General features: G+C 64.0%; 2 protein-coding genes across 2 annotated transcripts in view; both read right to left on the reverse strand.

Annotated features, from left to right (window-relative positions):
* CDC42EP5 (CDC42 effector protein 5) overlaps positions 1–2,040 on the reverse strand; it is a 13,475-nt gene extending 11,435 nt beyond the window's left edge. Inside the window, exon 1 of the mRNA XM_039510179.1 lies at positions 1,793–2,040. The gene's annotated coding sequence lies outside the window, so the exon portion shown is untranslated. The remainder of the gene's footprint in view (positions 1–1,792) is intronic.
* Positions 2,041–5,641: 3,601 nt separating this feature from the next.
* On the reverse strand, positions 5,642–23,474 carry EPS8L1 (EPS8 like 1). Its single transcript, XM_039510001.1, has 21 exons — positions 23,295–23,474; positions 22,561–22,609; positions 21,485–21,519; positions 19,740–19,798; positions 19,064–19,225; positions 18,014–18,163; positions 16,798–16,880; positions 16,146–16,288; positions 15,953–15,996; positions 15,412–15,538; positions 14,899–14,987; positions 14,410–14,484; positions 13,715–13,863; positions 12,646–12,787; positions 12,309–12,337; positions 10,897–10,996; positions 10,096–10,266; positions 9,591–9,690; positions 8,686–8,848; positions 7,196–7,328; positions 5,642–7,023 (listed from the first exon to the last, which is right to left on the reverse strand). Exons 2-21 carry the CDS (start codon positions 22,575–22,577, stop codon positions 6,937–6,939), a joined length of 2,058 nt encoding a protein of 685 aa, XP_039365935.1. The 5' UTR covers positions 22,578–22,609; positions 23,295–23,474; the 3' UTR covers positions 5,642–6,936.
* Positions 23,475–23,725: the final 251 nt, after the last annotated feature.

A 23,725-nucleotide genomic window follows, 5' to 3' on the forward strand; every position in this document is an offset into this window, starting at 1 on the left:
GGATGGGTAAGGAATGGTGTCCCTAGCCTCTGTCTGTCAGAGGGTGGAGATGGACGGCAGGAGAGAGATCACTTGATCATTGCCTGTTTGGTTCACTCCCTCTGGGGCACCTGGCATTGGCCACTGTTGACTGACAGGACACTGGGCTGGATGAACCTTCGGTCTGACCCAGTCTAGGCTGTTCTTATGTTCTTAATAACAAATAAGTTATACGGCAAAGCGGCAAACAACTAAATAAGTCGTTTGCTAGTTTGCTAGAGAATTGATTTGTTATTTCATTGCTCGTTTGCTGTATAACACGTTCATTATTTCCTAGCTCACTCTATAGTTGCTAAGTGGTGGTTTTGCTATAGAATTGACCAGCCAATTCGCGATGTACGGGCCGGCTCGCGGTCTGATGTACGGGCCGGCTCGCGGTCTGAGGTACGGGCCGGCTCGCGGTCTGAGGTACGGGCCGGCTCGCGGTCTGAGCTATTGGGTCTAAGACACGTCTGCTAGATTCCAGTATAGCAAATGCATTTCTACAGCAAGTTAGCAAATAAACTCTCCAGCAAAATCTGCAGCACCTAAAGGCTACAGCAAATTGATGGTGAGATCAGGACTAAAATGAGCCGGCGGAGGAGGAAGTCAAATGACCATGCAGCCCATCGGTAACAGGGCCAGACCACCAGGAATCCAGCAGCTAGTAAGAGCCTGACGGGGCTAATGTTATCAAATCATAAACCGACTCCCGCCCACACCTCTGTCATCACAGCGGGCGCCTGCCTGGCATCTGGTGGCGGGATGGGCAGGTTTCTAACCTGGTTAGAACATGCCCGGGGCCGTGTGACCCAGGGCAGGCGTGGGACCCACCAGGGGCCCCGCCTGGATCACGGCAGGGCCGGGGCGGCCGAGTCTGGGATGGGGACCAAGCGCAGGCTCTTCGAGCTGCAGGAATGTTCCCCCTTCCCCCCAGCTGCCCCCCACCCCCCAGATCCCCCACTCCTGCCCCTCACCTAAGGTGCCCCCAGCCACAAATCCCCCCAGCTGCCCCCACCCCCCAGATCCCCCACTCCTGCCCCCACACTCAGATCACTCTCTGCTGCCCCGCCCCCCAGCTGCCCCACCTACCTCCACCCCCCCCCCGGATCTTCCCAGCTGCCCCCGACCCCGATCCTCCCCAGTTGCCTCCTCCTTCCCTGAGCTCTCCCCACCCCAGATCCCCTACTCAGCCCCCAGCAGCCCCACCCTCAGTCCCCCAGCAGCCCCCACCCCAGATCCCCACCCCAGATCCCCACTCAGCCCCCAGCTCTCCCCACCTCAGCCCCAGCAGCCCCCACCCCAGATTCCCCACTCAGCCCCCACCCCAGATCCCCACTCAGCCCCCAGCTCTCCCCACCCTCAGCCCCAGCAGCCCCCACCCCAGATCCCCACCCCAGATTCCCACTCAGCCCCAGCAGCCCCACCCTCAGCCCCCAGCAGCCCCACCCCAGATCCCCACTCAGCCCCCAGCTCTCCCACCCTCAGCCACCCAGCAGCCCCACCCCAGATCCCCACTCAGCCCCCAGCTCTCCCCACCCTCAGCCCCCAACAGCCCCCACCCCAGATCTCCCACTCAGCCCCAGCTCTCCCCACCCTCAGCCCCCAGCAGCCCCCACCCCAGATCCCCACTCAGCCCCCAGCTCTCCCCACCCTCAGCCCCCAGCAGCCCCCACCCCAGATTCCCCACTCTCAGCCCCCTCATCGCCCCCCAATCCTGACCCCACACCCCAGCTACCCCACCCAGCCGTCCCTCCACCCCCTAGCTCCCCACCTCTAGCAGGAACGTGCATCCTCAGTGGGGCACTGGCCCGGCAGGGCGGCCCCCTCCGCTCCGCTCCGCTCAGCTGGGGTCCCGCCGCGCAAGGGGCGAGAAAGTCAGCGCCTGGCTCAGAAAAAAAACCTCTGCCTCGTGAAGGGTTAAAGGGGCGGGGCCCTCTCTCAGCCACGCCCCTCCTCCAACTCTCTCTTCTTAAAGAGACAGAGGCTCGAGGATTTTTTTTTCAAGTGAGAAACTCGACGGGGGGGGCGCGCTGCAAAATTACCCCCCGTCCCCGGGGAAACGTTGTGTGAAGGAGGGAAGGGGAAGGATGGGGAAGTGGGGGAGGGGGGAGGAAATGGTGGGAATCCCACACCGGGGGGGGGCCCCGCCCCACGCTGGAATTTCCTGAAGGGGGAGCGGCGGGGGGGGGGCGTCCCAACCAGTAACAACTTCTAGACCCGTGTGAGCCACGGAGGGGGGGGGGGTGCTGGGGATAGATAGAGAGATGGGGGGGTGTATGGGAATAGATAGATAGAGGAGGGTGGGGGGATGGATGGATAGATAGATAGAGTGGGGGTGGGGATGGATAGATAGAGGGAGGGGTGGACGCAGGGGTGGATGGGGATAGATAGATAGACAGAGGGGGTGTGGGGATGGATAGATAGATAGATAGAGAGATGGATGGGGGGATAGATACATGGGGTGATGGGGATAGAGAGATAGAGGGGGTGACAGGGATAGGTATTTAGATGGGGTGATGGGGATGATGGATAGGTAGATAGAGGGGGATAGACAGAGATAGGTCGGTCTCTCTCTCTCTCTCTCTCTGTCTATCCCCACAGACCCTCTGTCCGTTCACTCCCCCATTCCCCCCCCCCCCCAGCCGATGAGTGGATCTGGGCGGACCGAGGACAGTGCAGCCCAAGCTGTGGGTTGGGAGTGGGGTCTAGTGGTTAGAGCCGGGAGCCAGGACTCCTGGGTTCTCGCCTGGGCGGGGTCTAGTGGTTAGAGCGGGTTGGGGGGGGGCTCATTTCTCCATTTCCCAGCGCCGCGGCTCTGGATCCTGCGGCAGGAAATGCAGGGGGGCCGGAGAGGGGGGAGGCGCTGGGTCCGCCCGGCTCCCTGCCTCCAGCCTCCGACGGTAATTAACCCCTGAGAGCCAGGGCCGGCCGGGTCTGGTGTCCTGCTCCGTATCGGGCACATGAACCCCCAGCCAAGCGCCCTGCTCTGGGACTGAGCCCCGCAGCGCAGATAACGGCCTTACTACTGCTGCCAGCGCAACCAGCCTGTGCTGCTGCTCCGGGGGCTTCTTCGGGGGAGGGGGGGTTGTGTCCTACTGAGTCCAGATGGGGAAATCACCGAGATACACAGCAGCTCCCCCCCCCCCCCAATGCTCAGGTGCCAGCCAGACCCGCCCCCGCCCCCGACAGTCACACCTTGGGGGGAGGGGCCCAGACGGGGGTTATTGTTTAGCTAATTAAGATAAAGTGGGTGAGATACACACACCCCTCCTCACTCCAGCAGGCTTCCATGGTTAGTGGTTAGGGTGGGGGCTGGGAGCCAGGACGCCTGGGTTCTTTCCCCGGCTCTGGGAGGGGAGTGGGATCTGGTGGTTGGGGGCTGGGAGCCAGGACGCCTGGGTTCTCCCCCCGGCTCTGGGAGGGGAGCACTGTCCAGCAATACAGTGGACCCCCAGCTGGGGAGGGGGCCGGAGCCTGCGATCTGGCCCCCTGGGGACTCGGCCACATCCTGCCGATAAGCGAACAGCTGGAGTCCATTTCCGGCCCGGGCTGCCCCCCTCCCCCTTCCCGCCCAGGGTACGTGGCCGTGGCGATGAATTGGGCGGGGGGCGGCGTAGACCAGGTTGCGCAAGAGACGCCAGAGCACAGAAGCCTCCAGGCGCTGCCCAGGATCGGGCCCTGCCCCCCCCCCGCCGCATTTCTGGGGCGGGGGGATTGAGACGGGGAAGTGGGGGGCGGCTGGTGGATTCACAGCCCCTCATCTTCTGTTCCATGCGGACCCCCCCCCGCCCAGGGACGGGGGAAACCGGCATTCCCCAAGGGTGAGGGGTCCCCGTATACCCAGCCCCCGCGCCCCACCCCAGAGCCAGCTGCATCCCAGCACCAGGCCGGGGGTCCCCATATAACTAGCTGTCCTGGCCGCCCCCTGCAGCCCGGCCAGGCAGCAGCTGTTTTGCCTGGTTCTTTGGCAGCAGCCAGAGTTATTTGTTTATTCCCCCCCCCCTCAAAAAAGAAACAGATCACCCAGAGCCAGCGCCCCTCCCCCCACTCTAACCACTGGACCCCACTCCCCTCCCTGGGCCAGGGAGAGAACCCAGGAGTCCTGGCTCCCAGCCCCTCCCCCACCCTCACGCAGGCCGACAGTGCCCCAGGTTGGCCCAATCGCCCAGGTCTGATGCCAGCTCAGTGGGGCAGCCTGGAGATTGTACCAGACTCTGGGGATCAGCTCCAGGGGCCTGAGGCTCCGGTGTGGGGGGCAGGAGGAGGGGCCAGGAAGGTACCTCTGTGCCCTGGGATTTCCCCTGCCCAGCTCAGCCGCCTCTGAATCATCAGCACAGGCCCAACCAGGCTGGAGAGATTCACTCCTCTATGTCACCCCCCCCACCCCCAGTCCTGCCGGTGCCCCTCACTCCCGACCCGCAGCCCCCGCTAGCCCAGCCCTGCCTCCCCCAGCCCTGCCGGTGCCCCCCACTCCTGATCCACAGCCCCCGCTAGCCCAGCCCTGCCAGTGCCCCTCACTCCCGACCCGCAGCCCCTGCTAGTCCAGCCCTGCCGGTGCCCCTCACTCCCGACCCGCAGCCCCTGCTAGCCCAGCCCTGGGCTCCCCCCGGCTCTGCCTGTGTGACAGTGGAGGGAGGCGGGAGATCGAATGAGAGAAGGAGAAGAAAGAAGGAATCTCAGGGATGGAGGAGATAAAAAAATTATGTCGGGAAAGAAGAAAAGAAAGAAACAGAGCGAGACTGTGATTTCCCAGAATGCCCTGCGCTGCTCTGCGGTTCAACCCCCCTCCGTCCCAGGCCAGGGCAGCCCATCAGGAATGAGAGGAATCTGCTCTTTAAACATCCGGCCTGAGCAGCGTAGGGCTGGTCCCTGCTCTAACCACTAGACACCCCCCCCCAGCCCAGCCAGGATAGAACCCAGGAGTCCTGGTTCCCAGCCCCCACCCTGCTCTAACCCCCTCCCCTCCCCGAGATGGGAGAGAACACAGGAGTCCTATTGATGTGACCCTAACTGGGGCAGAGAATCAGAAAACAGGAGTTGGCGACACCAGCTCTCCAGTTGGAGGCACTCTCGCAGATTGGCTGGGAGAGGCTGGGAATGGGGCCTTTCCCCTCTAGGGGGCGCTGGCTGCCATCCAGCCCCAGGGCAGGGACTGGCTGGCTTGGGGGGGCGGGGAATGGGGCATGGAGCTTTTCCCCTCTAGGGGGTGCTGGCTCCCATCCGGCCCCAGGGCAGGGACTGGCTGGCTTGGGGGGCAGGGAATGGGGTGCGGGGCCTGTCCCCTCTAGGGGGCGCCAGCTCCCATCTGGCCCCAGGGCAGGGACTGGCTGGCTTGGGGGGCAGGGAATGGGGTGCGGGGCCTGTCCCCTCTAGGGGGCACCAGCTCCCATCCGGCCCCAGGGCAGGGACTGGCTGGCTCAGGGGGGCTGGGAATGGGGTGCGGGGCCTGTCCCCTCTAGGGGGCGCCGGCTCCCATCCGGCCCCAGGGCAGGGAATGGGGCTGTTCCCCTCTGGGCACAGTGTCGGCCCCACTTTCAGGCTGAGGCGCCCATAATTCAGACGACACGCGAGCCTCACATTTGTAGCATGTTTTATTCACGCGAGATAAACGCTACCCAGATTCGTCGCCCCGTATAAATATTGCACTTGTGAAAAGGCCCCGAAGGGTCAACATTTCCCACTATTTATTGCTTTTCCCCCTCCTTTTTTGGGGGGGTGGGGAGAGTCGACCCCCCCCAAGCAAGGAGCCGAGCAGCCGCGAAGGGCACGTAGTGGTGTGGAACTGGGCCATCCAACCGCTTCATGGCACCCCCCGCGGGCTAAAACTGAACGTGTACGTCTCCCCTCTGGCAGCCTCCCTCTCGAAAACAGCAGAATCGATTCGCCCCGAATATCCCCCACCCCCAACCCAGCCTGCTGCAGAGCTGGGAACTTTCAGCCCCGGCCGTTCTGGTTTGGCTGAGTTATAAGCAGCCCCCCAAAAAAGGGAGCTGGGAATGGAAACTGTTAAGCAACCTTAGGACTGGTGGCGCTGACTGGCACAGAGCATCCCCCTCTGGTGGCCACAGGGGGTACTACATGCAATGAGGTCCTCTGCTGTGCCCCCTAGCCTCAGGTCTGCACCAATCAGAACAGGAGGTGGGCGGGTTGGGTCCATTGGTGGGGGCTGAACAATGGGGAGGGGGTCATACCATTTCTGGGGGGAGGACATGGAGGGGGCACTGTGGAGACTGAGGTGGTACCATTTAAGGGGCAATGGGGGGTTTCTAAGGCTGGGGAGTCATACTTGGAGAATAGGGTACATACCAATTGAGAAAACAGGGCTGTACCATTTGGGGGGAAATGGGGGGGAGAAAACGGGGGGACATACCACTTGAGAGGAAAAGGCAGTGTTGGAGATTATACCAGGGGGTGGGGGCTGTGCAGACTGGGAGGCTGTACCACTTGAGTCGAAATGCAGGGGGGTTGGAGTATAGAAGTTGTACCACTTAGGGGGGAAGAGAGGGGGGATTGTGGACGAGGGAGGTCATACCATTTGGAGGGGAAAGGGGGGGGCTACATTTCAAAGTTTGCCCCCTTTCTTAAATAAATAGTGGAAGTAAAAAACAACAATGACGACAAAAAGATGCCCCGAGGTAGGAAATTGGAATGAGCCGCACGTATGCGCCGGGGGCTGTTCCTTTAAGAGGCGTGGTAGCCCGAATGGAGCAGGTGGTAGCCAGATGCCCGAGAAGAAATCTATACCCGTGCAGAGTCCTTCGCGTGTCTAGTTCGGGGAGACGCCCTCACAGAGAGCTGGGGAGGGGGGAGTCTGTGAGCCAGGTGGGGGTCCGGTGGTCCAGCCCCCCCAAGCAGCACCCTCGCCAGTGGGGGGAGCTCTGCCAGCTGGGGGGGGGCACCATGTCCTTGCCTTCTTCACGAGCGGGATGCTTCTGTCTTGCCCTCCAATTTCCTCTTCCGTTTCTCCATCACGGCTTCCAGTTCGGAGGTTTTCCTAAAGTCCTGGGAGGGCAAAGAGGGCATTAGTCACAGCCCTAGGTACCCGCAGCCCCTCCCCCGAGCCGGGAGAGAACCCAGGAGTCCTGGCGCCCAGCCCCCGCTCTAACCACTAGACCCCACTCCCCTCCCAGACCTGGGGAGGGAACCCAGGAGTCCTGGGGGCAGATCGTGGTACCTCCAGCATGGCCTTGTGTACGGTGACCTGGCTGTAGACTCTGGCTCCTTCCTCGGGGCTCACGGCTTGGAACTCGGCTTTGGACAGCGAGAAGAGCTGGGACCCGTTCAGCACCCCCAGGGTGCTCACCGTCCTGGGGGGGGCAGGGGGAGCAGTCAGGCCAAGTGCCCCACGGAGACCCTCCCACTGATACCCCCCATCCCGGTACTGCGAGCTTCCCCCCAGCAGTGCCCCCAGCCAGTGACCCTCCCAGTGCTGCGAGCTTCCCCCCAGCAGTGCCCCCAGCCAGTGACCCTCCCAGTGCTGCGAGCTTCCCCCCAGCAGTGCCCCCAGCCAGTGACCCTCCCAGTGCTGCGAGCTTCCCCCCAGCAGTGCCCCAGGCAGTGACCATCCCAGTGCTGTGAGCTTCCCCCCAGTAGTGCCCCCAGCCAGTGACCCTCCCAGTGCTGCGAGCTTCCCCCCAGCAGTGCCCCCAGCCAGTGACCCTCCCGGTACTGCGAGCTTCCCCCCAGCAGTGCCCCCAGCCAGTGACCCTCCCGGTGCTGCGAGCTTCCCCCCAGCAGTGCCCCCAGCCAGTGACCCTCCCAGTGCTGTGAGCTTTCCCCCAGCAGTGCCCCAGGCAGTGACCCTCCCAGTGCTGTGAGCTTCCTCCCAGCCAGTTACCCTCCCAGTGCTGCGAGCTTCCCCCCAGCAGTGCCCCAAGCAGTGACCCTCCCAGTGCTGCGAGCTTCCCCCCAGCAGTGCCCCCAGCCAGTGACCCTCCCAGGCTGCGAGATTCCCCCCAGCAGTGCCCCAGGTAGTGACGCTCCCAGTGCTGTGAGCTTCCCCCCAGCCATGACGCTGGTGGATCCTGAGGCAAGAGACTTTAAAGACCACCACACAGCCACCCCTCAGCTGCCATGTGATTGGTTAATGCCCCCCCATCCTATTTTCTGATTGGTCCAATTAATTATTAGTATCCTTTTGCCGCTTCCCCGGCTGTCCAATGAAATGCAATCATGAAGGATTCCATGGGAAGGCACCACCCAATCACAGCTCGCCTGGGATCCAGCTGACCAATTGCAGGTGGTGAGCCACCACCAATCAGGGAGCAGCAAGAGGAGAAGTGGGCGCCTCCAGCGGGGGAGAACCAGCCAATTGGAGCGGAGAGGAAAGTTGATTCAACCAACCATGGGGGTGGGGGGTAATTGTGAGTTCCATGAGCCAATCAGAAGCCACGAGGCTCCGGATCAGCCAATCAGAACAGAGAGAAAGGATGTATCAGACAGCCACTCACAGCCCTCCCCCTCAACCAATCAGAAACCAGGAGCTGCCGAGCCAGCCAATCAGAGCAGAGCTGGGCTGGCAATCAGAGGATGGCGGGATGCCCCCGCCAGTCAGAAGCCAGGCGGTGCCAAGCCAGCCAATGGGGAAGCAGAGACGTATCAAGCTAGCCAATCAGAGCGCGCCCATGTGCCCGCGCCCTGTCCCGGTGCCCGACGCCTACTCACAGGGGCTCGAAGCCCTTGGCCTCCAGCCAGGCCTGGACCTGGGCGGGGTCGGAGTCGTGGTCCAGCGGCACCGACGTGTCCGGCGCCCGGTGCACCAGGAGGGGCTTGGCGAGGGTGCCCCGGCCGGTCGCCAGGCGCTGCAGCAGCTCCTCGTTCAGCCGCTCTGCGGGGCGGGAGAGCCGCCCGTTACCCAGCATGCACCGGGAGAGGGGCGGGGCTCTGGGATACAGACCCCCCATCCTCCCCACACAGAGGGGGCGGGGCCTGGGGACCCCCTCTGGGATACAGACCCCCCATCCTCCCCACACAGAGGGGGCGGGGCCTGGGGACCCCTCTGGGATACAGACCCCCCATCCTCCCCACACAGAGGGGGCGGGGCCTGGGGACCCCCTCTGGGATACAGACCCCCCCCCAGCCGCCCCACACAGAGGGGGCGGGGCCTGGGGACCCTCTGGGATACAGACCCCATCCTCCCCACACAGAGGGGCGGGGCCTGGGGACCCTCTGGGATACAGACCCCATCCTCCCCACACAGAGGGGCGGGGCCTGGGGACCCTCTGGGATACAGACCCCATCCTCCCCACACAGAGGCGGGCCTGGGGACCCCTCTGGGATACAGACCCCCCATCCTCCCCACACAGAGGGGGCAGGGCCTGGGGACCCCTCTGGGAGTTCAATCCCCACAGTCTGGGAAAAAATTGGTCCTGCCACAGAGGGCAGGGCCTGGCATAGGGCACCTCCCCCTCCAGTTCTAGGAGGGGTCACCATGGGGAAGCTATAAGGGGCGGGGCGGATGGTCTCTGTGGGGATACTCTCCCCCCCCCACACACACACACACAAGGGGCGGGGCCTGAGGTCTCCATGGGGTACTGCCCCTCTCCCCTCACGTATAGGGGGCTCCTTACCTCTCTCATTGGGGTCTAGGCCAAGCCCCTCGGAGCCATTCCCCTGGGTCCCATTTGGGGCTGGGGCCTTTTTCTTCAGAGCTGCCAAGCCTGGGGGGCCCTAGTCAGGATCGGAGGAAGGGGGAAGAAATATTAGTCCCCCATAGCACCGTGCCCCATTCCCTGCCCCCCTGAGCCAGCCAGTCCCTGCCCTGGGGCCGGGTGGGAGCCAGCGCCCCCTAGAGGGGAAAAGGCCCCGGGCCCCATTCCCTGCCCCCCTGAGCCAGCCAGTCCCTGCCCTGGGGCCGGGTGGGAGCCGGCGCCCCCTAGAGGGGACAGGCCCCGGGCCCCATTCCCAGCCCCCCTGAGCCAGCCAGTCCCTGCCCTGGGGCCGGGTGGGAGCCGGCGCCCCCTAGAGGGGACAGGCCCCTGCCCCATTCCCAGCCCCCCTGAGCCAGCCAGTCCCTGCCCTGGGGCCGGCACCCCCTAGAGGTCCAATTCTCCACTCCCGTATTGCTGGGCTCACCGGGGCTCTGGCCTGGCGGGGGCTGGAGCCGGCGCTGCCGGTGCCGTTGAGCAGGTCGGCCGGGCCGCGGTTCTGGGTGGCCGGGAGCGGGTTGAGGATGTTGAAGGGGACGTAGCCTTGCTGGCCGGAGCGGTTCTGAACCTTCCACCACTTCTTGGTGTTGTCCAGCACCTGGCGGGAGAGACGCTGAGCCACGGGCACTGTCCCGGCCGGGGCGGGGAGGTGTGTCCTGGCGCTGCGAGCTTCCCCGCAGGAGTGCCCCCAGCCGGGGACCCCTGATGCTGCAAACTTCCTCCCAGCAATGCCCCAGCGTTGCGAGCTTCTCTCCCAGCAGTGCCCCCAGCTGGGGACCCCTGATGCTGCAAACTTCCTCCCAGCAATGCCCCAGCGTTGCGAGCTTCTCTCCCAGCAGTGCCCCCAGCCGGGGATCCCTGATGCTGCAAACTTCCCCCAGCAGTGTCCCAGCGCTGCGAGCTTCTCTCCCAGCAGTGCCCCCAGCCGGGGACCCCTGATGCTGCAAACTTCCCCCAGCAGTGTCCCAGCGCTGCGAGCTTCTCTCCCAGCAGTGCCCCCATCCGGGGACCCCTGATGCTGCAAACTTCCCTCCAGCAGTGCCTCCAGCTGGGGACCCCTGATGTTCTGCCCTTCCCCCAGCAGTGCCCCGGTGCTGTGAGCTTCCCCCCAGCAGTGCCCCCATCCAGGGACCCCTGACGCTGTGCACTTCCCCCCCAGCAGTGCCCCAGTGCTGTGAGCTTCCCCGCAGCAGTGGCCCCAGCCAGGGAAACCCACAGACAGACTCACCTCCAGAACCTCCCCATGCAGGACAGACAGCTCATTGCTGTTCCTGGCTACAAAGTCGTACTTGCAGCTCACCAGCCTCCCGTCTTCTGTCCCTCTGTGGCTGGGGGGAGAGGGGAGGAAAACTGGGTCAGGGGGAGGGGGGTCTAGTGGTGAGAGCGGGGGGGAGGGGCTGGAAGCCAGGACTCCTGGGTTCTCTCCTTGGCTCTGGGAGGAGAGTGGTGTCTAGCGGTTAGAGCAGGGGGGCTGGGAGCCAGGACACCTGGGTTCTCTCCCTGGCTCTGGAAGGACAGCGGTGTCCAGCGGTTAGAGTGGGATGGGGGGCTGGGAGCCAGGACGTCTGGGTTGTCTCCCTGGCTCTGGGAGGAGAGTGGTGTCTAGCGGTTAGAGTGGGGTGGGAGGCTGGGAGCCAGGATGCCTGGGTTCTCTCCCTGGCTCTGGGAGGAGAGTGGGGGCTGGTGGTTAGAGCGGGGTGGGATGGGAGCCAGGACGCCTGGGTTCTCCCTTATTCCCCTGCCCTCCCCCCCCATCTCAGGGCATATACCCCCTTCCCCCCCCCCCCCCCGTACACATGCTGCGAAGTCAAAGCGACTGCACCGCGCTGGGGCCCGAGGGGTCACGTCTCGCAATGCGGGTGGGTGGGGGACGGGGCATCCCCAGCAGCCAAGCCCATGCAGGGGGAAGGAGGGAGAAAGGTCGACGCCCCCCCCCACTCCCTACCTTGGCTGGGCTGCTGGGGGGGTGGGGCGCTGGCGGGACGGGCTCTCTCTCCTCCGATGTCTTCCTCTTTCGTTCCCTCCTTCCTCTCTATCCCCTCAAATGCCATCTGGGGCAGCCCCCCTCCCCCCCCGGTGTGCCCCCTTCCCAGGCGCCAGTCCCTCACTGAGACCTAGGGTCCTACGTGCCCCCTCACTCCCCCTGCCCCCCAATATCTAACCCCCTCCCTGCCCCCAACCAACCCCTAACCCCCACCTCTCCCACCCCCTCCACCGCCCCCTCCCCTCACCCCCTCCAGCCTGAATCCCCTCCCTCCCCCTAACCACCATACACCCCCAAGCCAGCCCCCCAACCCCCTCTGACCCCCAGTCTCCCTCCCACCCCTAACTTGCCCCCGCCCCTCACCACCGAACCCACCTGCCCCCAACAAAGAGAAACAAAGAGAGAAAACAAAGAAAAGGCCTTTTTAGGTTCCTCATCTGAAATGCTCCCTCGACCCCACCCCCAACCTCAGCTCCTTCCTCCCCTCATCCCCCTCCCACTCTGGGACACCCCCCCAACCTCCCTGCACCGAGTCCCTCCCCACAGGCCCCCGGCCTCTCTGAGCCCCAGCACCCCTCCCACCTGCCCCCATGCATGGGGTAGGGACAGTTTGGGGAGGGAAGTGTGCGTGGGGACACAGGCAGGGGGCTACATACCCGTTGGCTTCGATTGGAGGAGCCGATTGCTGCAGAAAGAAGTGGGGAATGGAGTGAGTGGGGATGAGCGACCTCCCTGCTGTGACCCCGCAACCCTCCCCCTACCCTACTGCATCCCCCCAGCCCTCTGCCCTCACCTCCCACCCTCTGATCTCTCTTACCCCCATTTTCTAGTCACCCCCATCCCCCCACTGTGCCCCCAATCCCCACCTTTCCCCCACACTCCACGTTCCCACTCCCATCCCCCATAACCACCCCCCACACCTGCCTCCTCCCCACCCCACACTCCCCTCTGCCCTCATCGGATAAGGGGTCACCTCTCCCTCACGCCAGTCACCTGTGCCCGGCGCACTTCATGCCGGTGCTGGGTCTCCACCGGATCCTCCCAGGGCTGCCCGTCGGGGCCCAGGCGGGGCGGTGTCCAGCCGCTTTGGAAGCTCGGGGTATACGGGGCGGCGTAGTCCCTGGGGAACTCCACCCTGTGGGGAGAGACAGAACCACGGATGGCTGGAATCATGGTGAAATCCAGGAATCACGGGCAGAAATCAATGGGCAGAAATTGGGGGTGAAATCATGGGTGAAAACCACTGAACTGTGGGCAACAATTATGGGTGAAAACCATGGGCAAAATGTGGAATCATGGATGAAAAAAATCAAGGAATCACGGGCAACAATCATGGGTGAAAATCACAGAATCATGGATGAAAATCAGGGAACCTTGGGCAACAATCATGAGTGAAAATCACAGAACTGTGGGTGAAAATCACAGAATCATGAGTGGAAAAATCACAGAATCATGGGTGGAAATTATGGGTGAAAATCATGGGCAAACCAGTGGAATCATGGGTGAAAAAAATCAAGGTACCCTGGGGCAAAAATCATGGGTGAAAAATCACAGAATTGTGGGTGAAAATCATGGATAAAACGTGGAATTGTGGGTGAAAAATCAAGGAATCACAGGCAATAATCATGTGTAAAAAAATTACTGAACCATGGGTGAAAATGAAGTGAAAAATCACAGAATTTTGAGTGGAAATCATGGGTGAAAATCATGGGCAAACCAGTGGAATCATGGGTGAAAAAAATCAAGGTACCCTGGGGCAAAAATCATGGGTGAAAAATCACAGAATTGTGGGTGAAAATCATGGATAAAACATGGAATTGTGGGTGAAAAATCAAGGAATCACAGGCAACAATCATCGGTAAAAATCACAGAATCATGGGTGAAAATCATGGGTGAAAATCACAGGCAAACCAGTGGAATCATGGGTGAAAAATCAAGGCACCCGGGGCAGATCCCAGGCCTGGCAGAGCCGGGTACAATCACGGGCAGACATCATGGAGAACCAAAGGCAGCCGCCCAGCTCTGCCCCCACCCCACCCCGGCCCCAGGGCGAGCGGGATACCTGGGCCGGGTCCAGTCATCACCCAGCGAGCCCCACAGCTCGGCCTCTTGGGCCCCCAGGCAGCCCCGCAGCAGGGTGACGGCCTCGAGGGTCAGCATGGGGGAGCGGATCTCGCTGGCGAACTCTGGGCCCCCCGACGACTCCACCACCTGGGGGGAGGGAACAGGGAGAGGTGAGAGCGACCCCCGGATCCCAGCCTCCCCCCCCTTTGACCAGGGTCAGTGAGAGACCCCCCCACTGGGATACGCAGCCACAGATCTGCCCCTCCCAGCGTCCCACTATATCCCCTCCCGTCCCCTGCAGCCCCCCAGATCCCCCCACACACCTCAGCCCTTCCAAGGAGACACCAACTGCCCCCTCCAGCCACAACCCTCCTGAAGCCCCCATGCTGGGATCCCTCCCCAATCCCCCACACCCAGATCCCCACAACTCCAGACCCTGCAGTCCCCTCCTCCTCCCCACAGCTCAGAGCCCCAAACGCCCAGCCCCGCCAGGAGCTGGGATCCCATGTTCCCCCAACCCCTCCAGTCCTGTCCCTGGCCACTTCAGCCCCCCCCCAAGCCAGGGTCTCCCCACAACCCCAGCTCCCACAGGCCCCTCCCTTCCCCCCCCCACCCCAGCACTGGCAATTCCAAGCCCCACAGCTGGGGCTATGGCAGCCCCCCCCCACTTCTGAACCCCAACCCCCCGCTCACCATTTTCAGGGGACCAAACAGGAAGTGAACCAGCTCCTCCGAAGTGGGATTGGAGATGTTTGACTGGAGTCTTGCCTGGGGGGAGGGGAAGGGAGAGAGACCCCCCCACTCTGGGTCAGTAAACCCCACAAATTCCAGATGGGGAGGAGGAGGGAGAGTGACCGGACTCCTGGGTTCTTTCGCTAGGGAGGGGAGAGTGGGGTCTAGTGGTTAGAGCAGGGGGCTGGGAGCCAGGACTCCTGGGTTCTCTCCCTGGCTCTGGGAGGGGAGTGGGGTCCAGTGGTTAGAGCAGGAGCCAGGACTCCTGGGTTCTACGCCTGATTCTGGAAGGGGAGTGGGCACTAGGGGATTAGAACAGGGGGGAGGGGATGCTGGGAGCCAGGACTCCTGGGTCCCATCCTGGGCTCTGAGGTGGCGAAGGGAGGTCCCCATTGTGGGGTGAGATACAGCGCTGTCTCCCCCCCCCCTGCCCCCCAAGGCGTCACTCACCAGGAGGCTGAAGGAATATTTCATCTTGGCCAGAGTGTCCTGGAACTCTTCCTTGGGGGGTATCCGGGCCCGCAGCGTCAGGAGCCCCTCTGCAGGGAGAGGAAAGGGTTAACCCCGTGTTGGGGGGGAAGGGGTTTCCGAGGAAGGCTGCAGAGGAAGGGGGTAGCTCACCCTTAGCACCCGGTGGTGTCCCCAGGTAATTCCAAGTATGGGGTGTATTGCGGGGGCAGATGGGGAGATCTCACGCGGGGGGAGTCTCAGCCGGGAGATGGGGGGTCTCAGGCTCTCTCACCCCCTGGCAGTGCCCCCAGGCATGGGCGGTTCCCAGTGGGGGGTGTATGGGAGACGGGAGGTCTCGGGGGGGGGGAGATGTGGCATCTCAGGGTGTCTCACCCCCTGGCGGCGTCCCCGTGCCATGGGAAGTTCCCAGGGGGGTGCATGAGGGGCAGGACGGGGTGGGGAGGAGACAGGAGGTCTGGAGGGGGCAGCCGGGGGGGTCTCAGGGTCTCTCACCCCCCGGCTCCCGGCTGCGCCCCCGGCTCGACCGTTTCAGCTGCTCCAGGACCCGAAAGGCCTCGGCCGATTTCTGCAGTTTGCTCACGAAAACTTCGATGTCGTCGAAGACCCGGTTCAGCAGCTCCTGGGGGGGGGGTAAGCGGAGGGGGGGGTGAGCAGGGGCGCCGGGCCCCTCTGTGCAGCCCCCAGAGCCCCCACCCCCAAGTCCGTGCCAGCTCGGGGGTGGGGGGCTGCAGCAGATCATCATCCCCCCGCCACCAGGGGATGGGGTGAACACGCAACCCCAGCCCCACCTCATCCCTCACCCCCCTAATCTCCCCTCCCCCCACTGCCTCCCAGCCCCCCGGCTCCCCCCCAATGCCCCATCCTAAACCCCAATACGCCCAAATTCCCCCCAGACCCACCTCATCCCTCACCCCCCAAAATCTCCCCTCCCTCCACTGCCACCCAGTCCCTCACCTACTCCCCGACACCCCATCCCGTGTACCATAACCCCCATACCCCCAAATCCCGCCCCCCCCCGCCCAGTCCAACTCACCACATCACGCTCAGTCCGCAGCGCGCCTGGGTCCAAGGGGTCAGCTGGGGGCACAAAGGACAGGGGTCAGGACTCCTGGATTCTCCCCCGGCTCGGGGAGTGGAAGGGGGGCTAGTGGTTAGAGTATGGGGGGGGCCCGGACTCCTGGGTTCCCTCCCTGGCTCTGCCCCCCCCCACACACACATACACACACCTGCGTCTCTCTGACTCTGCGTCTCCATCTCATTCAGAGTGGCTGAGGGGGTGATCACCACCTTCCTGTGGGGGGGTGGGGGCCGGGGGCCTGTCCCCCCCGGGGTCGGCGGTGCCCCGTTCTGCATCTTCTCCTGGTTTGCTCTGTGAACGATACGGGGTGGGGATTGAGGGGAGGATGAGAGACACCCAAAAATGTACCCGAGCCCCCACCCCTCAGAAAGACACCCCCTGGCTCCCCAGCCTGCCCCATCACCCCCAGCCTAGAGGGGGTCCCCCCAGCCCCTCAGTGTCTCCCCCTACACCCCTCTAGTCCCATCTCCCCTGGAGGCTGCCTCCGTCACCCCCATTTCTCTCTCCCCCCCAGCTTCCACCAGCCCATGTGGGGGTCTCCCTTTCACGCCCTCTAGACCCCCGTCACCCCACTCTCATGCCTCTGTGGGGCCCCCCATAACCTCACCCCCCTGGTCCGCCCCATGACCCCCACCCACTATGGCATCCCTCCTTTACTTCAGCCCCCCAGAACTCCGCCAACGACCCCCCCCCATCAGGCTTCCACTTCACCCCAAGGTCAAACCTGCATCCAGGCCAGAGCACCTGCACCCCACATCCCGCCCAGCCAAAGTCCCCCGGACTCCGGGGTCCCGCCCCACCTGAGCGCTTCTTTCCTCTGAGCGTTGCTCCCCGATGTGAAGTCCTGCAGGGCACTGTTAATGTCCTCCCGGATCGGCTCCGCCTGCGGGGGGGCAGGAACGGCACAGGTCAGATACCGGGGTAGATGGGCCCATGAGTTTGTCCTGAGGTGGGTGGGATACCAGGGTAGACAGGCCTGTGGGTCTGATCCAGGGGGCAAAAGGGGGCGGAATACTAGGGTAGACAGGCCTGTGGGTCTGATCCAGGGGACAGGGAGGGGGCAGGATAGTGGGAACTCCCTTGTGTGGGTCCGTGCCAGCCAGATCAGAACACCCAGCTTTTGCCACCTGCTACCCAGCATGCCTCGGGGTGCCCAGCCCCCTTGGCATGGGGACTGGAGGAGACACAACAGCATTTTCCCCACCTGCCCCCAGAGTCAGACCCTGACTGCCCCACTAGAAGGAGGGGCTGACAGCTGTCAATCCTCCATAGGGAGGCGGGACTTCCTGGAATGCAGCCAAGGCCCTTTGAAGCTGATTGGCTGATTCAGCAGAGAAATCCCTCCCGTTGGAAGACGGGACTTCCTGCATGGGATGCTACAGTCCTGGGATGCTGATTGGCTGATGCCACATGGAAGTCCCACCCCCCAGAAGGCAGGACTCGCTGTGATCTCATGGCTCTAGCAGTTGATTGGCTGAGGCTCCTCACACTGGCTGAACTGGCGGGACTTTTTGCAATGGAAATTGTGGCTCTGGAAGCTGATTGGCTCATGGCATATGGAAGTCCCTCCCATCAGAAGGTGGGACTTCCTGCCATGTGGGAGCCACACCTGATTGGCCCATGAAGGCTTGTCCCTAGGACCAATGGTGGAGACCCGGGGCATGATGCAAAAAGGGGTGGAGCTATCGCTGCCCTGGAGTCCAGGTGAATGTCAGGGCAGCAAAAAAGGGGGTGGGGCTAGTGATGTCACCATATGGGCGGGGCCAGTGGATCCCAGTGCCATATAAAGGCAGCGGGTGCATGGTGCGGGCATCCCAACAGGAGGAACCCAAAAGTCCGGGTTCAAAGGGGTGGGGCCAATGCCTTCAAGTGAAAGGGGCGGGGCTAGTTATGTCACCCAAAGGGGGCGGGGCCAGTGGCATTTAAAGAGGCAGGAACCCCAGGGCAGAGTAGGAACCCAGGCGTCCGGGCGAGGCTGCCCCCTCCCCCCCGCAGTCCCCGAGGGCGGCTGCTCACCCCGATGTGGGTGCACTGGAAGAAGTGGGCGTCGGGCTGGGTCTGTTGGGGCTCTTGGCACACGAGGAGCAGCAGGGAGGGGGCGCGGGCACTGGGCAGCACGGCCTCGCAGCGCAGCACCGCCGCCAGCCCGTAGCTTTCCAGCTCCTCCTGCGGGGGGCGACAGAGTCACGGCCGGCCTGACGCCCTCAGACCCACCCCCAGCCCCAGCGCCCCCAGACCCTCCCCTGGACCCAGCCCCAGCAGACCCTCCCCCAGACCCAGTGCCCCCAGCCCCTCCCCTGGACCCAGCCCCGGTGCCCCAGCCCTCCCCAGACCCAGCGCCCCAGCCCTCCCCAGACCCAGCCCGGTGCCCCAGCCCTCCCCAGACCCAGCGCCCCAGACCTCCCCAGCCCCAGCGCCCCAGCCCCTCCCCTGGACCCAGCACCGGTGCCCCCAGACACTCCCCCAGACCCAGCGCCCCCAGACCCTCCCCGGACCCAGACCCACCCAGCCCCAGCGCCCCCCCCCCCCCACCCAGCCGGTGCCCCCAGACCCTCCCCAGCCCAAGCCCCCAGACCCTCCCTGGACCCAGACCCACCCCAGACCCAGTGCCCCAGACCCTCCCGAGACCCAGCGCCCCAGACCCTCCCCAGCCCCAGCGCCCACAGACCCTCCCCTGGACCCAGACCCACCCCCAGACCCAGTGCCCCCAGCCCCTCCCCGAGACCCAGCGCCCCCAGACCCTCCCCCAGCCCCAGCGCCCACAGACCCTCCCCTGGACCCAGCCCCAGTGCCCCCAGCCCCTCCCCCAGCCCCAGCGCCCCCAGACCCTCCCCTGGACCCAGCCCCAGCGCCCCAGACCCTCCCAGCCCTCCCCAGCCCCAGCATCCCCAGACCCTCCCAGACCCAGCGTCCCCAGCCCCAGCGCCCACAGACCCTCCCCTGGACCCAGACCCACCCCCAGCCCCAGTGCCCCAGCCCTCCCCAGCCCCAGCGCCCCAGCCCCAGCGCCCCAGCCCCTCCCCAGCCCCAATGCCCAGAGACCCTCCCGCCCAGGCCCCCACACACCTTGGAGTGGACGTCGAGCAGTCTGATGGCCGACCCGGTGACTTGCAGCAGCATCTCCTGGGCCCAGACCTGGCCCTGGGTCTCCATGGCGGCCACTTTGCGCACGGCGTCCTCCACCGAGCGCAGCTCCGCCGCCTCCCCCACCGGGAACGTCACCAGGTGCTGGGGGGGGAGGGCAGGGGGTGAGCCCAGAGCCGCCCCCATGCAGCCTCCAGGCCCCCTATGCAGCCCCCAAAGGCTCCCAACACCCCTCCTCACAGCCCCCCCAGCCCAACACCCCATATGCAGCCCCCCAGACCCCACAGCCCCCCCAGGTCCTCCCAGGCTTCCAATACTCCTCCCCACAGCCCACAGCCCCCCCAGGCCCAATGCCCCCTCGGCAGCCCCCCACAACCCCTACACAGCTGCCAGGCTCCCAACACACTCCCTGCTCCTCCCCACACCCAGCCCCTCCTCCAGCCCCACACCCAGCCCCCGAGCCCCTTTCCCCCAAACAAGCCGTAACACCTCCCCACCCAGCACTGCCCCCTGCGGCCCCAACAGCCCCCTTTGGGGCCATGCCCCATTCTCCCCCCCCGGGGCCAGATCGGGGGTGGGGGCCCCTAGTTACCCGCGCCCTAGTGACCCCCCCACCCCTTGCTCCCCCCCAACTGCACCCCCAGAGCCCCAGGCTCACGTTGACGGTGTATTGGGAGACGTCGGCCATGATGAAGTTGGAATATTTCTTCCTCTGCTCTGTGAAAAGAGACAGGCAAATTATAAAGGGGGAATGGGGCAGGGGCCTGTCCCCTCTAGGGGGCGCGGGCCCCAATCCAGCCCCAGGGCAGGGACTGGCTGGCTCGGGGGGCAGGAAATGGGGCAGGGGCCTGTCCCCTCTAGGGGGCGCCGGCCCCCACCCGGCCCCAGGGCAGGGACTGGCTGGCTCAGGGGGGCGGGGAATGGGGCAGGGGCCTGTCCCCTCTAGGGGGCGCCGGCCCCCATCCGGCCCCAGGGCAGGGACTGGCTGGCTCAGGGGGGCGGGGAATGGGGCAGGGGCTTCTCCCCTCTAGGGGGCGCCGGCCCCGATCCAGCCCCAGGGCAGGGAGTGACTTTCCCAGTGTGCCCTGGGGAAACCAGTTTGGTGGCTGCGGCTGGGGATTAGCAGGGACTCCCGCCCCCAACTCCTTTGGCTCCAACCCGGGGCCTGATCTGTTTCTCTTTCGGTTTCCCTCCTTGGGTGGGGTGAGGGGGGGGCAGGTCTTGGTGATCAGACCAGAGTGGGGAGGGGGAGATACACCCAGGGGTGGGGGCAGTTTCTGCTGATCAGACCAGAGGAGAAGTGGGGGCGGGGAAATACACCCTGGGGAGGGAGGGGGAGGTTCTGCTGATAACACCAGAGGAGAAGTGGGGAGGGGGAGATACACCCTGGGGGGGGGAGGGGTCAAGCACTTTGTTTCCTTTTGGGCTGTTGCCAGGTCGGCCTCTGGACTGCGCCACACTGCACTGGAGGAAATGCAGCGACTGCAGCCAGCGGGGAGGGAGGGAGGGGGGTGCATGAGACCCTACAATAACACCGCCCCAGGGACGAGCCCAGACCGGACAATAACACCACGGCTCAGCGGAGACCCTACAATAACACCGGGGCTCCGCGGAGCTGAGCTGGAATTGATCTGCAAACTAGATACAATCGCCTCGGGTTTGAAGAGGGGCTGGGAATGGCTGAGATCTCTCCCCTTGTAAATATTCTCACCCGTCCTATCCAACTGGCTGTACTGGGCTATCCCGATTATCTCTTCAAAAGCTTTTTTTTTTCCTCTCTCTTAATTAATTAGCCTCTTAGAGTTGGTAGGACAACGCCCGGCTTTCCATGCTCTTCCATGCTCTCTGTATGTCTATACGGATCTCCTCACTATAGGTTCCATTCTGTGCGGATATCCGATGAAGTGGGCTGTAGCCCACGAAAGCTTCTGCTCAAATAAATGTGTTAGTCTCTAAGGTGCCACAAGTCCTCCTGTTCTTTTTGACAATAACACCGTGGTCAGCGGAGACCCGACGGCTCAGCAGAGACCCTACAATAACACCACGGCTCAGCAGAGACCCGACAATAACACCACGGCTCAGCAGAGACCCTACAATAACACAGGGGCTCAGCAGAGACCCGACAATAACACCACGGCTCAGCAGAGACCCGACAATAACACCACGGCTCAGCAGAGACCCGACAATAACACCACGGCTCAGCAGAGACCCGACAATAACACCGGGGCTCAGCAGAGACCCGACAATAACAAATGAACACACCTGACTCCTCTGCCCAGTAGAGAGACCCTACAACAACACAGCAGCTCACCAAAGACCTGCGAGAGACCCTACAATAATAACGCAGCCCAGCTGCTCTTCCCCCCGCCTCCACTCCTCCCCTTGCCCCCATCAGAGACTCACCATAGATCTCCCTGGCGCTGAGCTTGGAGACCTCGCTGCGGAGAGCGGGAAGGAGAACGAGAAAGTTAAAGAACAGGAGAACAGAGCCAGGGCCTGGCAACAGGGAGAGCGGCTTGTTGGGGTCCCGCTCCTGTCCTGGAGCCAGAGAGAGAACCCAGGAGTCCTGGCTCCCCACCCCCATCTCTAACCACTAGCCCCTACTCCCCTCCCAGAGCCAGGGAGAGAACCCAGGAGTCCTGGCGCCCAGCCTCCTGCTCTAACCACGGGATACCACTCCCCTCCCAGAGCTGGGGAGAGAACCCAGGAGTCCTGGCTCCCGCCTCATCTCTAACCACTAGCCCCTACTCCTCCCTGAGCCAGTGAGAGAACCCAGGAGTCCTGGCTCCCCGCCCCCATCTCTAACCACTAGCCCCTACTCCCCTCCCAGAGCCAGGGAGAGAACCCAGGAGTCCTGGCTCCCCGCCCCCATCTCTAACCACTAGCCCCTACTCCCCTCCCAGAGCCAGGGAGAGAACCCAGGAGTCCTGGCTCCCCGCCCCCATCTCTAACCACTAGCCCCTACTCCCCTCCCAGAGCTGGGAGAGAACCCAGGAGTCCTGGCTCCCAGTCCCCACCCCGCTCAAACCACTAGCCCCTGCTTCCTCCTGGAGCCAGGAGAGAACCCAGGAGTCCTGGCTCCAGTCCCCACCCCTGCTCTAACCACTAGCCCCCCCTCCACTCCCAGATCCAGGGAGAGAACCCAGGAGTCCTGGATCCCCACCCCCATCTCTAACCACTAGCCCCTACTCCCCTCCCAGAGCCAGGGAGAGAACCCAGGAGTCCTGGCTCCCCGCCCCCATCTCTAACCACTAGCCCCTACTCCCCTCCCAGAGCTGGGGAGAGAACCCAGGAGTCCTGGCTCCCAGTCCCCCACCCCCGCTCAAACCACTAGCCCCTGCTTCCCTCCTGGAGCCAGGGAGAGAACCCAGGAGTCCTGGCTCCCAGTCCCCCACCCCCTGCTCTAACCACTAGCCCCCCCTCCACTCCCAGATCCAGGGAGAGAACCCAGGAGTCCTGGATCCCCACCCCGTACTCACCTGCCTGAGGAGCTCATGGTGTTGACAGAATCCACAATTCACACTTCACCTTGAGGGTTCAAAGACAGTGAGAGAATCATTGACAGAGTCTGGGGGTGGCACCATCCCTCCCTGCAGAGCTGGAGATAGAACCCAGGCGTCCTGCCTCCCAGCCCCCCCCCCCCTCGCTCTAATCACTAGATCCCACTCCGCTCCCAGAGCCGGGGATAGAACCCAGGGGTCCTGGCCCCCAGCCCCTCCCTGCTCTAACCACTAGCCCCCACTCCCCTTCCAGAGCTGGGGAGAGAACCCAGGAGTCCTGGCCCCCAGCCCCTCCGTGCTCTAACCACTAGCCCCCACTCCCCTTCCAGAGCTGGGGAGAGAACCCAGGAGTCCTGGCCCCCAGCTCCACTGCTCTAACCACTCGCCTCCCCTCCCAAAGCTGGGAGAGAACCCAGGCGTCCGGGACGGGCCTCTCCCTCATGTCACGTCTCCCCGTTCGCCCCGTAAGCAACTGGTCTGTTTATCAAGGGTGTGGGAACAGACTATTTCCCTCCACCCACCCCCCACATCCATGGGGGGGGGATCCCCACTCCCGAAGGGGCTGCCCCCCCAGCCTCCCATCCCAGCCGCCCCCGCCCCACATCCCCTCCCCAGACCAAGGCCAACCCAGGAGCCTGGCCATATTGACTCAGGCCTAATAACCCGCAATTCCCTGGCATGGGGCCCCTCCAGTCTGTCCGCCCCCCACTTACCCGATCTCGCACCAGCTATTCAGACGTTGCCCCCCCCAGGGCTGGGAGAAAGAGGCATCTCAGGTGTGTGGGGGGGAGATACTGACAAGAGCGGGGTCCACCCCTCAGTCCCACCAGATCCGGCTCTTAGGTGTCCAGGGAACCGTCCTTTCCCCTCCGTCACCTGGGCACAGGTGTGTGGTGCGATCCCGAGCAGCCGCGCCCGCAGCATACCTGGGCAGGTAACCATGGGCCCCGCCCCCCCAGCCTTCCACCCCCTCCCTCCCCACACCAGCTGCGAAGGTGCAAAATAACAACCCCTCAGCCCTAGTGGTTAGAGCAGGGGGGCTGGGAGCCAGGACTCCTGGGTTCTCCCCCCGGCTCTGGGAGGGGAGTGGGGTCTGGTGGTTAGAGCAGGGAGGGGCTGGGAGGCAGGACTCCTGGGTTCTCTC

Source organism: Mauremys reevesii, linkage group 22, assembly GCF_016161935.1.
Source record: "Mauremys reevesii isolate NIE-2019 linkage group 22, ASM1616193v1, whole genome shotgun sequence".
NCBI lineage: Eukaryota > Metazoa > Chordata > Testudines > Geoemydidae > Mauremys > Mauremys reevesii.